This window comes from Podarcis filfolensis (genome assembly GCF_964270895.1).
Source record: "Podarcis filfolensis genome assembly, chromosome: 2".
NCBI classification, from domain to species: Eukaryota; Metazoa; Chordata; class Lepidosauria; order Squamata; family Lacertidae; genus Podarcis; species Podarcis filfolensis.
Window position 1 is genome coordinate 124,346,551 of NC_139605.1, and position 16,376 is coordinate 124,362,926.

At 46.0% G+C, this 16,376-nt stretch overlaps 1 protein-coding gene across 1 annotated transcript in view; it reads left to right on the plus strand.

Annotated features, from left to right (window-relative positions):
- Nucleotides 1-377: 377 nt before the first annotated feature.
- The window catches only part of LOC310756113 (LIM homeobox transcription factor 1-alpha-like), an 86,307-nt gene continuing 70,308 nt past the window's right edge, over nucleotides 378-16,376 (plus strand). The window contains exons 1-2 of the mRNA XM_083599798.1: nucleotides 378-406; nucleotides 10,704-10,790. Of these exons, the coding sequence (XP_083455924.1) occupies nucleotides 10,733-10,790 (58 nt within the window). The 5' untranslated portion in view covers nucleotides 378-406; nucleotides 10,704-10,732. The remainder of the gene's footprint in view (nucleotides 407-10,703; nucleotides 10,791-16,376) is intronic.

Sequence of the window (16,376 nt, forward strand, 5' to 3'; positions counted from 1 at the left end):
GCTGATTCCAAACACACCGGGCAGCCGTAAAGGGAATATTTATCCCTGCTCTCCAAGGGACTTACTCCTAAGTAAGCGTCCACTGCTCTTCAGCCTGAAGCAGCAAGGGGCGGCTTTGAAGGACTGCCCTCCCTTCCTGATTCCTAGGAATGACAAGTAGCGCGGGGGGGGCAGGTTCAAGTGGGTGGAGGTCGCCCATACATCCCTCCTGGCGCGCCCCTGGATGTGTCTGGAGTATTCACTTTCAGTTCCACCCCCCTTGCAAGCTTTAGACAATAGCGGGGGGACCCCCACCCCATCATCTTCCCCCTCCCCCTCCCCCTCCTCCCCCTCCTCCCTCTCCTCCTCTCCTTCGCAGCCGAAGGCAGAGCGGACGAGCAGAGAGGGAAACCAGCGCCGGAACCGGGTAGGTCTCGCGTTTGGCCGAGATCGAGAGCTTCGCGTCCGGGTGGGGGCTCCGAAATACGGAAAGCTGGGGGGGGGGCAGAAAGAGACAGGATCTCCCGCGGTTTCGCCTCCAGGCTGTTCCTCGCTCCCCCCCCCCCCCGCCACTGGAGCAGTTCCTTACGAGAGAGCCTTGGAAATCCTTCCCTAAGAACGGGGCGAGGGTTCGAGTCGCGTCGCCGGCCTGCTCATTTAGAAGAGCGGTGGGGGGGGTTGATCTGGCTTCCACCCCTAAACTAAGTCCTCACCCACCCCAGAGTGTGCACAGGCTCTGGGTCTCTCCCCGCCACCTCCCAAGGGGGACCCCTTCAATGATCGACGGGAAGTTTTCTTAAGGCTGGGCAGGGAGCCCTTTAGATTGCACCTTTCGTTGAAAGGGGATCCGGCTGAACCGTGCGCGCCTCCTCTCCTAGCGCAGGATCTCGGGGTGATCCAAAGCGGCTGACTGGCAAGAGGCTCCAGGCAGAGGAGCGCGCGCCGGCAGAATTCGCTGTGGGACTCACCGCCACAAGGTCCGGCGACAGCCACGCACAAGCTCGGGTGGCTTTTAGAGGACTGATTCGCGGAGTATGAGGCGTCTCGTCGGCTGCTACTCAGCAGGGCTTATAGGCTGTCGCCAGGGTCAGAGGCCGCGCTCCCTGAGTTGCAGGCGGGGCAGCAGCAGGAAGGGGCTTTTGCGCTGGGCTCTTGCCCGCGGTGAGCTGCCCAGAGGCGCCTGGTTGGGCTCTGCGACGCTGCGCTAGACGGACCTTTGGGCCTCTTCTTCTGTGCGGCGGTTATGGAGTTTGGGGCGTCCTATTTGGCAGGGTGGGCGCGGGGAGGCAGGGGAGAGTTGCAGCACAATCCTAAGCACGCTTCCTCGGAAGGAAACCCTGCACAGTGGGACTTTTTCTCGAGGAAGCGCGCCAAGGAACGCAGCCTTCCCGACCTGTCCATTTAGCGAATTAGGTTCGCTTAGGCTTGGTTGGGATTTCACATTAAGTTTGCCTTCCATCCAGGTGAGCATCAATTTCCAAGCAAGGGGCACCATCTACCCCATAGCTTGACGCGTCCCAAGTCCCGTCGGTTTCAAGGGGTCGGGGAGGCGAGCGCTTCAGCCTCTTGTCTGGCAAAGCACGAGGACGTGGGAAAGGGCTTCCGTTCGGGGGGATCGTGCCCCTGGTTTGGGACGGAAAGGGGTCGGCTGGAGTGGACTCCGCCTGCTGAGCGTCTGCTAAGCGTCGAGGGTGATTTGTGTGAGAAGCTGCGGGGAAGGAGGACTGAGTACCATCCGCATGAGGTCGAGACTACTTGGGGAATGAAATCGAGAGGGAGAGAGAAAGATGGGACTTGCTTTTCACTGCTTAAAGAGTCCTAGCGAAGGGCACTCCTCCTCCTCACTTCCCAGACGCTTCTTGCCAGAGCAAAAACCGCGCTGTCTTGGGGTGGGGGGGTCTATATACATACGATATATCATATATGTGACAAAGATCGGTATGTGACCGTCAGAGGAGCAACTGTGCATTGGCAGAAGTCTCTTTCAGTGAGTTTCTGTTTGCAACCGGGACAAATATTATTCCAGGGGCACGAATCGCAGACTTCTATTTATATCGCTGGATGCATTGATTTGTCCTAAAGTCATTCTCGCAAATAACGCAAGCATTTCGATATATAGTATACCGTTTGTGTGTGTGTGTGTGTGTGTGTGTGTGTGTGTTGTTGCGTGACTTGCTTGCGTGACTTGCTTGCGTGTCGCTACTGTTCTGACGGACCGGCTACTAAGCTGCCCGTGTCTTTAGGTAAGGAAGGTGAGACTTGGCGCTACGACCCTTCAGTCATCATCCAAAGCGTTCTGCTGGCGCAAGGGTGTGAGAGAGAAATCCGATATATTATAAACGATGAAAAATACCGTATAGCAGCGGGCGCACGTGTGTTTGCATACCTGTGCCCTATTTTCTATGGCAGGGCGCTTCTCCACGTTCCTTCGCTTCCTGGGCTGGTCGGTCCCTGGATGCGCATCGGGACAAACAGGGAAGTTGCAGCGCGCCAGGCTCCTTGTCGGACGGGCTCCTGCGATGTCGGTTATAGTTCTTTTAACTTAGATTTGAGGCGCATGTTGAGGACCAGTCTGCATCCTCGTGTACTTAGTTCAGTTTATATCGCGCAGACAAACCCTGAACTCCTCGAGGTTGAGGACGCTGCGTGCGCTTCGACTTACGACTTCCTCGCTGCGTCGCCAAATAGGACCCTAGTAAAGTTATGTACCATGCAAAATACATACTGCTATGCCTTTATGAGGCACCTTCTAGAGTGCTGGTAAAAACAAAATCAGGGCACGATCCAGCCAAATTTATGCCTGCTCCTAAGCATACTTGCCTCGGAGTAAGTCCCAGAGAACTCGGCGGTGCTTTTTTCGGCTTATGCACAGTCAGCTGCAAGACCCGCAGGCATTTTAAAAATCTTAAAAATCTCCTTGAAATAACTGAGAATGGCCTGGCTATTATGATTTCATATTTGAAGAAGCATAGGCGGGTTCACATATATCACCTATTGTTCACGCAGCGTCCGCGTCAACGGGCTTTCATAGCGTCCCAACATGCAAAAAGAAGGGTTCTCCTGCAGCGAGAAGCCTACGCTCGGCGCGCGTAAAAATTGGGTAGCTTCAATATGTGGATAAAAGTTTGCCACGATTTCCTAGTATTCTATAGGGAATGTTATGTCTCAAGCCCCATCGATATTGTCTCTGGAAGATACAGTGATCGAAAAGGAATTTATTTTCAAGAGACATCTCAATTCTAAACACATTGTTTTACTTGTAAGTAAACTCTAGTCAAGTGTGATTTTTTAAAAGCCACCCACGCTTTCCGGCTCCCGCCCCTCCCTTGATAAAACTTGTAGGCAGATTCCAGAACAATACATTGGGGAGAACAATTCTGAAGACCTGCGCGGAGATCTGATACGTACTTACCTGCGAGTAAACCCCGAACCCAATGGGATTTACATCTGGTAAAACATGCAAATGCTTATCCTGTTAACCGTTTTGTTGTGTGATCTGAGTTCTGGAAGTCTTAAAGTCATCAGGCGGCTATTGAGATAAATGGAATTTACTTGCAACTAAATGTAAATGATCGGCTCGTTAGACTTATTAAAACTTAATAACCTCGGTGTTAGACGCAATTGAAATCCATCAGCCTTGTGCGAAATATATTTAGCATCCGGATGTATAGCAGCTTAAAGCAGTGCCGCCATTGATGCACAGCTGTCAACTTTTCCCTTTTTTTAAGGGAAATTCCCTTATTCCGAATAGGATTCCTCGGGAAAAAAAGGGAAAAGTTGACAGCTATGCATTGATGCCTTTTGACTCCGCTGGGTTTAAAAATATACAATGGTTTTAGAGTGCATTGGTCAATTAATTTTGGCAAGCCGCTAGGAAAGTCGACAGGTTAAGGTTTTGAATGTGATCTTTGAATGAAAAGCGGTATATAAATTTAATAAACTGTTATTATTGTTTTTCTTATTATTAATTTATTTGCTTGTTCTTGTATTTTGCATGAAGTTTTAATTTATTGTAATTATCTTTTGCTTGCTGTTGTGTTCTATATAAATGTTTGTAAAGTGAAATTTAGTTATTTGTATCTTACAAGAAACTCAAGGTTCTCCTCCTCCGTTTTATCCTCACGCGATCACATCAATCCTGTGAGATAGTTTAGGCGGAGAGATTGAGACTGTCCCAAAGTCACCCGGTGAGCTCCACGGCCCAATGGAGATTTGAACCCAGATCACACACCCCGCACCCGCTTCAATGCACCACGCTAACCACTGCACTAAGCTATTTTATTCTTGCTTCCTCCACCTCTGGAGCCTTTGCTGAAAGGCGATTTTATAAATGTGAAAAATATGTATATATACAAAGGGGGGGTCAGTATTTTCCTTTAGGTTCATTGTGGGCACGGACAGTTTGAAAACAACAACGTGCTTTATGTAGCGTAGACAGACCCACAAATGTATTAGTCTTTTAAGGTGCCACTTTAAGCATTATATTTTTCACAGCATGTCTTAAGTTAAGGTTGTCGAATCCGAACTGTTACTTTAAAAAAATAAACGAGAACCGTCAGCCCTTTCGAGGAAATACATAAAAATGTTGAAATGCCGCATCTCAAAATAATAACCTACAAAGTGTAACCCGCGTCGAAGCACAGGAGTAACTTTTAAAACCCAAAACAAACATCGGATTCAAAAAGTTGGTGCTTTAACACAACGTATAAAGCGGGCTGGACAACTAATACAAAATGAAAAGGAACCTAGCGGCAATTTCCCCCTATTCATGACAGAAAATGCCCATCTAATTGAAATGTACGACGCAACCTGTCTAGTGTCAACGTCTACTCAGAAGTAAGACCCACTGAGTTCAGGAGAAGTTACTTTTAAAGTAAGCGTGTATATATAAATATGACCTCAGCCTCAGAAAAACTGGAGAGGAGACGAGAGAGGAAACAGAGGAAAGCTTCTCGTTTTCCTAAAGACTCACAAACGCAACAATTAATGTTCAAGATCTCGCATCGCTTCCCTTTGGCCGAAGCGCCTGTTAGCGCAAAAGCCTTGGAACAGAATCCATTCTCTTCTCCAGCCGTCCTTTTGGGGGGCGAATAGAGCACAGAGTTGTTCCAATTATTGTTGGTTGGGTTTGCTGGGGAGGGTGGAATTTCCCAAGCCCCTTTCCAAATAATATACACTTTAAAAACAGGCGGACCAAAGAGAGAGGGGGAGATTAAATTGCGCCCCAAAGTCGAGCATTGATGAGACCCGGGTAGCAGCGCCTCGGCCGCCGCCAGTCTCGGAATTCGACTCCTCGCCGCCTCGGAGGAGAGACGCTCGTGGAAACGCGGCTTCTCGCCCGGAGCGAGACATCTCTTCTGCTTGGTCCGGGCAGGCGCCGGGCCATCGCGGCGAGTCGGCGGAATGCCAGAGCCTTCCTTGGCCGTCCCACCCCCACCCCCGCCCGCCTCCCCTTCTGGCTTCCTCCCTCTCGAAATGAAAAAAAGGAGTCAGGATCCGGACAGGTGGGCGGGGGCAGGCGGGGGTCCCACAGGTCGAAGCGGCAGGCGAGCGGCCCTAGATCACAGTTTCTTTCATCACGACCAAGGTACCTGCCTCGGACACCCGCCCCCACCCGCCCCGTTCTCTGTGTCCCAATCCGTTTCCCAACTCCTCCTCTGCCTGTTCCTGAGACACCTTGGTCCCCACAGCTCTTGCTTCTTCCTGTCCAAAGCAGAGGAGGAGCAAAGTAGGATACCCTCCCAGGTACTGAATGACAGGTAGAAATAGCTGGTCAACAGAATCTGATGATATAAGTATATTTACTGAGGAGTAAACCCGCAGAGGATTATAGTCTAAGGGCACAATCCTAACCAGCCCTATTTGATAAAAAAGGCGGGAAAGGGTTTCGTTTTGTTTTAACTTGGACTGCAAATGGAGAGAGACCTTTTGTTCTTGTCTCCATGCAGTAGACTTAAAGTCCGGATGGAGAAACAGTGGCTGGCCAGATGTTTCTGGACTCCAGCACCCATCATCGCTGACCTTTGGTCCTGCTGGTGCAACAGCGTCTAAAGGGTCACAGGCTCCTGACCCCTCAGCTATAGGCTCCCATGTTGGCTGCTGCAATTAAGGCATTCCCTACTTCTAGCATCTCTCTAAATTGGGGTGTTAAGAGCTACTAGTTGCACTCCTGAACTTTTCTCCCATTGGCCCTGCCAATGATATCTATGCACACTGCTTAATTGCGGCAAAATCTGGAGCCCCCCACCCTTCCATGTTTCCCATGCCCTGCTCTTAGTCTTAGAGCAGGAATTTGCAGTTTGAGTGCTGGGATTAACTACTCCTGAGAGTAATGAGAATTAAGAACATCAGTGAGGAATAAGCTAATCAAATTAGGAGAAACTCCTGTAAGCAGCTCCACTCACAGAGAAGGCCGCCCCACGGTATCTCTGTGTGATTTACTGTTCAGGCCAGTCTCCTTCCAGTTAGGTTCTGTGGTCCTTTCCCTGCATCAGGTGTCACACAGGAACTTCCAATCATTCCCAGCACAGAGACCCAGGAGATGTCCCTCATTTCTCAGAAGCTAGAGAACCTGATCTAGGGAAAGGAATCCCCCCCCCCCTTTGGAAGGTTTGCCCTATGACCAGATCAGATGGTTGTGCTCTTATTTCCCCAGTCATCCATCCACATAGTCACAGCCTGGCACTCACAACATAGTGCATCTCCTGCTTCTAATGGAGACACCAGCAATCCTCACCTACAACTCCAGCCTGACTGGGCAACTTCTCCTATAGCCTGATGGCTCACCTTGGCTTACTTTCATTTGTCATAGACGGAAGCAGTTTTGTCTTAGAGGCTTTGGTGTGGCCATGGGTGTCCAGACCTTAACCCTCAGATAGAATCCACTTTGAATGCCTTAAAACACTGGGCATGTGCAGAGTGTCACCTTCCCCTTACTGCTGATGGCTGACTAAATTCAGCTCCTTCACACGTGGGGTTAGGGGACTGCTTTTCAGGCAGGCTGAAATCCCAGCAGCATCCCACTTTTAGAATAGCTTCATATTGTTATGTGCCACCCCAATTAGCATTTATTAATTTCTAGGGTTTAGCACGCCCCCCCCCCCACCTATAACAATATTTTCATTTTGGCAGCCTTTATTCCTGTGCCATTCGCTGTGGCTGACATTTTGAAGAGGCTGTAATGTTAGGAAGGGAAGAACAAGAGCATGGATAAAGAAGATATTGTATAATGCTAAATTCATTTGTTAGGTCTGTTTTACTTCCTTGGTTTTACCTCAGAAAGCCTGATTTATGCCCTTATCTCTTACCCACCAGATTGTCATTTGCTTTTGCATCCCACTCTCAGTAATTCCCAAGGCTGTAAAGTGGGCCATTATAATAATTAGGGTTCCCAACTTTTCAACTAGCTCCTGTAGCTATGTTTTTAATAGCAGCTCAGTCTGTGGAAATGAGCAGGTAATATGTTTCTCTTTGCTCTGAAAATCATCTCCAGCTAGTTCCTGCTGATCAAGCTGCTGTTGGCACACCTAAAAAGGTTGTCTGAAAAGTTGACAAATAATCTAATTATAACCTCATATTACCATTTATTGCACCAGACACACACCTTAGGCTAGGAGAAAGTAGCTTGCTTGGTAAAGGTAAAGGTAAAGGTAAAGGTAAAGGTAAAGGTAAAGGTAAAGGTAAAGGTAAAGGTAAAGGTAAAGGTAAAGGGACTATTAGGTCCAGTCATGGCCAACTCTGGGGTTGCGGCGCTCATCTCGCTTTATTGGCCGAGGGAGCCGGCGTACAGCTTCTGGATCATGTGGCCAGCATGACTGAGCTGCTTCTGGCGAACCAGAGCAGTGCACGGAAACGCCGTTTACTTCCTAACAGAGGGGTACCTATTTATCTACTTGCACTTTGACATGCTTTCGAACTGCTAGGTTGGCAGGAGCGCGGACTGAGCAATGGGAGCTCACCCCGTCGCGGGGGATTTGAACTGCTGACTTTCTGATTGGCAAGTCCTAGGCTCTGTGGTTTAACCCACAGCGCCACCCGTGTCCCTAGTTTGCTTAAGGCCATCTATTAAAGAAGGAAATGCCTCTGAGTTTGTGCAGAATGCCTTTCTCTCCCTAATGAAGAATCACAGTTAGCATTCACACATCTGGCATGAGCAGGAACCATTTCTAGGTATGAACCCACAACACGTATCTGTTTTAAGAAGCTAAAGACAGATCTCAGGTCCCAGAAGTCATGTAACTAGTCTTTCTGGCAAATGTTTGTGGAGATGCAGTGGGTAACTTCACGTGCTGAAGAACTAGAACAGTCTGGCAAGTGCATTGCTCAAATCTCCCCTTGGCCATAAACTCACAAACTTACATATATATGTGCAAAGCTACTCAGAGGTAAGGCCCACTTTATTCTGTGGGACTTCCTCCCAAGTGGGTGGGTATACTCAATCTCCTTGAGTGGCCATTCACTATCTCTCAGCCACAATCAAAAATATGGGGGTAAGAATTCACAGGAAAGTTACAAGGACTATTGACATATTTTTATTTGTTTGTATATTTCTGACCTTTCTATATTCCCCATCAACTAAGTCCTCTGGGTGGTTTACAAAATATTAAAAATAAGTTTTAAAAATACAGACTAAAAATAAAAAATAAACCAATATCTCTATATTGCCAGCATAAAACTAACACAAGCAGAATACAAACCAATACAGTGGTACCTCGGGTTACATACGCTTCAGGTTACATACGCTTCAGGTTACAGACTCCACTAACCCAGAAATAGTACCGCGGGTTAAGAACTTTGCTTCAGGATGAGAACAGAAATCGTGCAGCGGTGGCAGCAGGAGGCCCCATTAGCTAAAGTGGTGCTTCAGGTTAAGAACAGCTTCAGTTTAGAACGGACCTCCAGAACAAATTAAGTTCTTAACCTGAGGTACCACTGTATAAAACTAGTCTAAAAACCAGCAAGGGAAAAATACTAACTGGCATATTAAAAGGCACGAGTGGGGGACGGAGGAGGACCATAACGGAGGCACCAGGTGAGCCTTTCTGGGGAAGGCATTCTATAACTGGGGCACCGCTATGCAGTGGTACATCTGGAGCTGGACCTCTGGGCTGAAATCCAGAGCCCACAGTCCAGAGGGTGGCAAATGGCAGGGGGAGTGGCAGCAAACAGGCACGAAACCAGCATCCAAGCTGTCATGAGCATACCATGGCCCAGTGAGGCTGATTTTGGGGGGCAAAGCATCTTTTTTTCTTTTCTTTTTTGTAAGCCAGAGATGGGGGGGGCTGGCCAGGTATGTACATGGTTACATATATTTTTTAGTTTCCCCCCATTAAGGATATCATTTTCTATAATAAAATGATGTATAAAGGTAAAGGTAAAGGTACCCCTGACCATTAGGTTCAGTTGCAGACGACTCTGGGGTTGCTGCGCTCATCTCGCTTTACTGGCCGAGGGAGTCGACATACAGCTTCTGGGTCATGTGGCTAGCATGACTAAGCCGCTTCTGGCGAACCAGAGCAGCACACAGAAACGCCATTTACCTTCCCGCCGGAGCGGTACCTATTTATCTACTTGCACTTGACGTACTTTGAAACTCCTAGGTGGGCAGGAGCTGGGACCAAACAACAGAAGCTCACCCCGTCGTGGGGATTTGAACCGCCAACCTTCTGATCAGCAAGCCCTAGGCTCTGTGGTTTAGACCACAGTGCCACCCGTGTCCCTAAAATGATGTATATTCCAAGTAAATATGCACAACTCTAATTTATTCCTTTAGTCTAAAAGATGGTGCTGTTAAGTGAGTTTAAAATGGGAAACTGCATAAGCTCAGAGAGAATTCATTTTTCATCAGGGTTGGCAAACCATTGGGGGGGGGGTCTAATCATACCAGGAATATAGGAGCAGTTACAAAGCATGGGGTAACTGGGGTAAGGGAAAAAAATAAATGTTAATTATGTACTGAAATAATACAAAGGAGGACCCCAGAAGTCCACGAAGCCTAGCATCTAAAACCATCAATTTGTACATCAGTGCCACCACCCCAAAGGCCCTGTCCCCATGCCCACACACCACCAGGGAGGGGAACCTCAAGGAGGGCCTCTGGTGAAAGTCTTGAGTATGTATATGCAAGAGATAATCCTTCAGTTAACTTGCTTAGGGCTTCGTTTAAACATCGGAGGGCTCAGAAAATAACTGGAAGACATTGTAGATGATGAAGCCTGGGTGTGATCATATCTACCAACAGATGGAGTCGGGGGGGGCATAGCTGGTCTGCTCTTGTGCTTTTAAGGTGCAGAAGTCAGCAGGTGATGCTTTTCAGAGCACAGTGATTAATGCTACCTACGGTTAATATTGATGGCTGATAGCACAGAAGCAGCAGCCGCTGAAACAGTTGGCAACCCTATAGTGAGATGGCGTACATGGGGAGCTGTAAACACTCTTGTGTGCCATCAGAGGCACAGATGTCCCACTGCCAGAAAAAATTAAAAATAGCAGCCCCACTCCCAAAGCCAGAACAGTATCCAAGAAAATACACTTGAGAGTACCTAGCCCTTTTTGGAGTTACTTTGTTGGCAAGCACTTGAGAAGGCAGAAGTTGGATCTATGCAGAGCAAGAATTCCCAGTTCTCCTTCATCCTGCTTGAGTCCAGCTGTTGCCTGCCAGCCTCCCTTGCCCTTATCTCTCTCTCTTTTTTATGACTAACTAAGTCTCTCCTCCTCCATGGCAGGTCCATCCTATGCTTGCCAGACCTGGAGGATGAAGACGGAAGAGGCTCCATCTTGTCTCCAGCAGGCCACGCCCGTCTTGGGCTATGGTGAGTTTCTGATCTAGGGAAGCGTGTGTTCAGCTCCACAGGTGGGGGGCAAATGCTCCACAATCCAGTGGTCTTGGCTGAATGTCTGCAGTGATACTCAGGCTCCAAGTAAGTGCTAGACGGGCCCTAGTATAGCATCAGCTTCAGAAAATCTTTCTTGGTTCTCTAGACTCTGGTTAAGGGAACAACAACAACCCAGACTAGGATGCCCTTTGCTAATCTAGAAGCAAACCTGCTACTTAATGTGAATTAAAGCTCACTGGTGCAAAATGCAGAAAGGTTATTTTTGAAAAGCAACGTCAGGACAGTGAACTTGAGTATATGTAGCATTCTCCTTAGATGTACAGTATTATGCTGACTGTTTTGTGCAAACACACACACATTGTTTTATCGCACTTTTGAATTGTTTTCATGAAATTATTTTTCATTGCCTTGAGGAATATAGCACCTTATATATAGAGAATCTACTATTATAATGACCACAGTAGAAATACAATGGCCATAACAAATTCAAAAAAAGGAATGTCAAGAAATGAAATGTGTAACCTTAATGACGCTTTTAGACCCATAAGGACAATAAAATACCAGCGGTGAATGTAATTGTGTTTATAATGGATAACAACACAGGCTGTTTATCACTGACATCCTGATATAACCTGCTCATTAACGTCTAAGTTTACATAAGCCAGGATTTTTTTAAGGCAACAGATGGGTTTTCTTATTTCAAATGGCGTAGTCCTACACAGTTTCCTAAGTTCCTGCTGGCACAACCAACATGTTTCAATGTTTTTCTCAATAATCATGATGGCTAAAAGTATTCTGAGGATGGGGAAACATCAGCATTCTGAAAACCATAGCTTGACTTTTGGAGCACTTCTAATTCCTTTGGAAAACAAAAGTGGTGCATTTACATTGATTTGTTGTTGTTTAGTTGTTTAGTCGTGTCTGACTCTTCGTGACCCCCTGGACCAGAGCAGGCCAGGCACTCCTGTCTTCCACTGCCTCCCACAGTTTGGTCAAACTCATGCTGGTAGCTTCGAGAACGCTGTCCAACCATCTCGTCCTCTGTCGTCCCCTTCTCCTTGTGCCCTCCATCTTTCCCAGCATCAGGGTCTTTCCCAGGGAGTCTTCTCTTCTCATGAGGTGGCCAAAGTCTTGGAGCCTCAGCTTCAGGATCTGTCCTTCCAGTGAGCACTCAGGGCTGATTTCCTTCAGAATGGATAGGTTTGATCTTCTTGCAGACCATAGGACTCTCAAGAGTCTCTTCCAGCACCATAATTCAAAAGCATCAATTATTCGGCGATCAGTCTTCTTTATGGTCCAGCTCTCACTTCCATACATCACTAATGGGAAAACCATAGCTTTAACTATACAGACCTTTGTCGGCAAGGTGATGTCTCTGCTTTTTTAGATGCTGTTTAGGTTTGTCATTGCTTTTCTCCCAAGAAGCAGGCTATCGCCATCTGCAGTGATCATGGAACCCAAAAAAGTAAAATATCTCACTGCCTCCATTTCTTCCCCTTCTATTTGCCAGGAGGTGATGGGACAGTGGCCATGATCTTAGTTTTTTTTATGTTGAGCTGCAGAGCATATTTTGTGCTCTCCTCTTTCACCCTCATTAAGAGGTTCTTTAATTCCTCCTCATTTTCTGCCATCAAGGTTGTGTCATCTGCATATCTGAGGTTGTTGATATTTCTTCCTGCAATCTTAATGATGAATTCTGCATAAAAGTTACCTAAATAAGCAGGGAGACAATATACAGCCTTGTCGTACTCCTTCCCCAATTTACATTGATATCAATTTAGACTGATATCTTGTGCTAAATAAGAAGGATCTCCTAGCACCTCTCCTGCCAGATTCTGCTTCTGTTCTATATTGGATAACAAGGTCTTTTATAATGTTGAGGAGTTGTGGGGAAAATGCAATTCATGCATCCTTTATTATCCCCGATTCTTAACAGTACAGGAACGCTGACCTTTCCACTCTCATGTGCAAAATATACAGCAGAGGGCAACTACCCCCATGCAGCCTATGCATCTTTACTCTGAAGTGAGGCTTACTCCTGAGTAAGTGTGCACAGGACTCCAGCTCATATTGCAAGCTTGGCTTGCCTATGCAAGCACTGATGAAGTCTGGGGGAAAATATATCCCTCTCAGTAACTTTCATACAAACAAACTGAAGCAAATAATGCACGGAAGGGAGTACAGAGACCTTTGAAATGGCATCTCTGGGACAATTATGCCAGAGAGTTTCCACTAAAGCAGCAAACCTCGGCATTTTGTCGTTAAATAAACTGGAATAATGCTGCATAAGAGAGGGTTGTTTTCTTGAGCTCAAACCAGCTCCATTTCTTTATGACTTTTAATTTCAGTATGATTATAGGCATGTGCAGGCGGAAGATGTGGGTGTAAAGGCAATGAGAAGAATGAGAACAAAAGTCCTTGCTCCCAGATATTACACTGGCCCCCTACCTGCCCTGATTGTGTGTGTGTGTTCAGCATGCCAATCCGAGGAAGAGAGATCTGCTGCAAGTGCTGCCCAAGTGAGCCTGCAAGGAATTGTAAAGGCCCTTTTAGTATAACTGGTGGTGATACTTGGGTTGTGCTGGAATCCCAAGCTCTTGATTCACTGCAACTTGAATTGTTTTATGAAATTGATGTGTGTGGAGAAATCAGAAGTCTAGAAATGGAGACGGGGACTGATATAATGCAAAGGAAAACAGTGCTCCCCACACTTTTAAGAGTTGCATAGAAGAGGGAATTTTGAAAGGTGCTCCCACTCGCCGCAATAAGATTATCAAGAGACTGCAATCAAACCAGAAAAAAATTAAGCTGAACATTGCGATACAGGACTTTGTCCTTTTGCTCCAAAAATTCATAGGATTATAACAGTCACCAATCTTTGGATAAATCTATCATATGTTCAGAGCAAGTTATTTGTCATATTTTATGTATTCTGGTGCTATGTTAACCCTTAAACATCTTTCAAAATTTCAGCAAATCACACTATACTGAGTGTGCCCTTCTTCGAAAACATGCACGTCTCAGTGTTTAAGCAGACCAAAACTGCAATCCTACAATCACTTACCTGAGAGTAAGTCCCATTCAGCTCAATGGAGCTAATGTCTGAGTAGACATGTGCAGAATTACATTGTTAAGTTTGCTTTTCTAGATAAAATAACCATGAAGTTTTCATCTGAATTTGAAATCCCCTCTTTTTAACCTGGTAAGGGTTTTTTCAAGGTTTAATTTTTATTTTTTTAAAAAGATACATTTAAATTATAGCCTGGAAAAGAGGAGACTGAGAGTAGATCTGATAGCCATCTTCAAATATCTTAAGGGGTGTGACATGGGAGACAGAATATGCTTGTTTTCTCTGGAGGGTAGGACTTGAACTAATGGCTTCAAGCTACAAGAAAGGAGATTAAACATTTGGAAAAACTTCCTGGCAGAAGGAGCTGTTTGACCGAGGAATGGTCTCCCCTGGGAGGTTGTGGTCTCTCTTTCCTTGGAGGTTTTTAAGCAGAGGTGGGTGGCTACCTGCCATGGATGCTTTGAGATTCCTTCATTGCAGGGGGCTGGACCAGATGACCCCCAGGGTCCCTTCCAGCTCTGCAGTTCTATGATTCTATGAAGGGAGGGAGCAGATCCTATGCTGTTGGTGTGTTCTGGTCCCTCCTCACTTCCTCCATAAACTACATCTTATCTCCACCCTAATAACCATCCAGCTAGATTATTGCAACCTTCTGTCCCTTGAAGACAGTCAGGATGCTGCAGCTAGTATCAAACGTGGCTCTGTGGGCCATGTGACACCAACCCTTAGGGAGTTGCCCTGGCTGTCTATATGCTATGGTTTTGATTTTGGTCTACAAAGCCTTATACAGCACAGGACCCAAACACTTGAAAGAGCATCTTTCCCAGTACATCCCGCCTTGGGCCTTGAAAATGAGCCGGGGAGGCTCTGCTAGTAGCGCTGGCAGCAGCATTGCCCAGCTGCTGATGACAAGGGACACAGACCTTCCCCACTGTGGTATCCAATTGTGGAACAAGAGACTAGGAATGTAAGGAGGCAGCCATTTCCATCCCGTCCTATGTTCACCACAATCAGCACTGCTTCTGTTCCACTGCAGTTCAGATTCCACTGAAATCTGTTATATGTCTTGCTATCCACTATGGCCAAAACTATCATCATTAATTACTCAATCAGTTTCAATACATTTCAGTGGAAAGGAAACATCAAAGACATCAACATCTTGGAGGCTGTTTTCCACTGTCAGTTTATTTTCTTTTCATGTTATTTTTTAAAGGTTTTTTTGTAATTTTACTGTATCATTTTATATTATGTCATATACTGTGGTCTTCAGATGAACTGCAATTTAGAAGGGAATTAATGATAACAGTAACAACAGCAACTGCAGGTTAGGCAGAGTCTCTCTGGGGTTCCAGGCAGGCTTCTCTCCCAGCCCTCCTCCCAGCAGGTGCCACCTGTGTGCAAAGCCTTACTACAGAGCCATGGCTCCTCTCCAGCACCGAGATGGCAGCACACAGCATCAATCGAGTGCGAACACATGCACTCACACATACAAGCAGGGAAGCCCAAAAGGAAAGGAAGTGCGCCAACAAGACCCAGCAACCTCCGCACTGAAGATGATGACATGCACTTGGCAGCAGCTTAGACTCCCTCACTGCCTCAGCCCCAAGCCACGTCCAACACACTGGAGAGGGTGTTTATGACCCACCTGCACTTACTTCCTTATCTGTTGCAGTCCATGCTAGGAAGTCTTTGAACGGCTGCCATAGATTGATGCACAGATAATCCTGATCAACTCAAGCAAGACATTTAAAAAGTTATCTCCTATTTGAAGTGAGGTATGTCCTGCTTAAGCCAAAGTATCCGGGGTGGTAGAGAGGGCTGGAAATTGACTAAATGGATGAAGCAGCGTCAAAGATGCGCAGTAGTGACTCTTACACAAGCAAGAGCATTGTAAAGAATGGAGTGTGGGGAATCTGAAAGGAAATTCTCTGAGCTTCAAGAAGCAGAAGGACATTTTTATTTATATTCTTGGGATTGGTTTTTAAAAAAGTTTTCTAAACTATGAAGGGATGTATGTTTTCAGGATAAGGGGAAACTTCTTAAAAATGATATTTGGGATTCAAAAAAATAATCAGATTGATTACTAATATAAGTAAAATTTTATAAATAGTGGAATGAGCTATGAGGGCAATTGGTATTATACCCATTTTACAGAAAGAAGAACTGTAGATGAAAAACTTTCTTCATGTAGGACTATGGAATATTTCCCATTCTAGTGACAGCAGTATAAAACACATATTATATGGATAAAATATTTTAAATGCTCTGTTACCTGTTGAGTGCTTTTGGGATGAGGCAGGTTAAAAAAATTAATCATTAACGTTCAAATATTGTTTGTTTGCTAAATTTATATTCCTTGCTTCCTTCCAAAGGTGGCAAACATGTAAATAACAGAATACAGTACAATTAAAATGTCTAAAAACAGTTTTAAACAATATTCTAAAAACAGATTAAACCTTTTAAAACAACACTTAAAAACTAAACAAAAACTG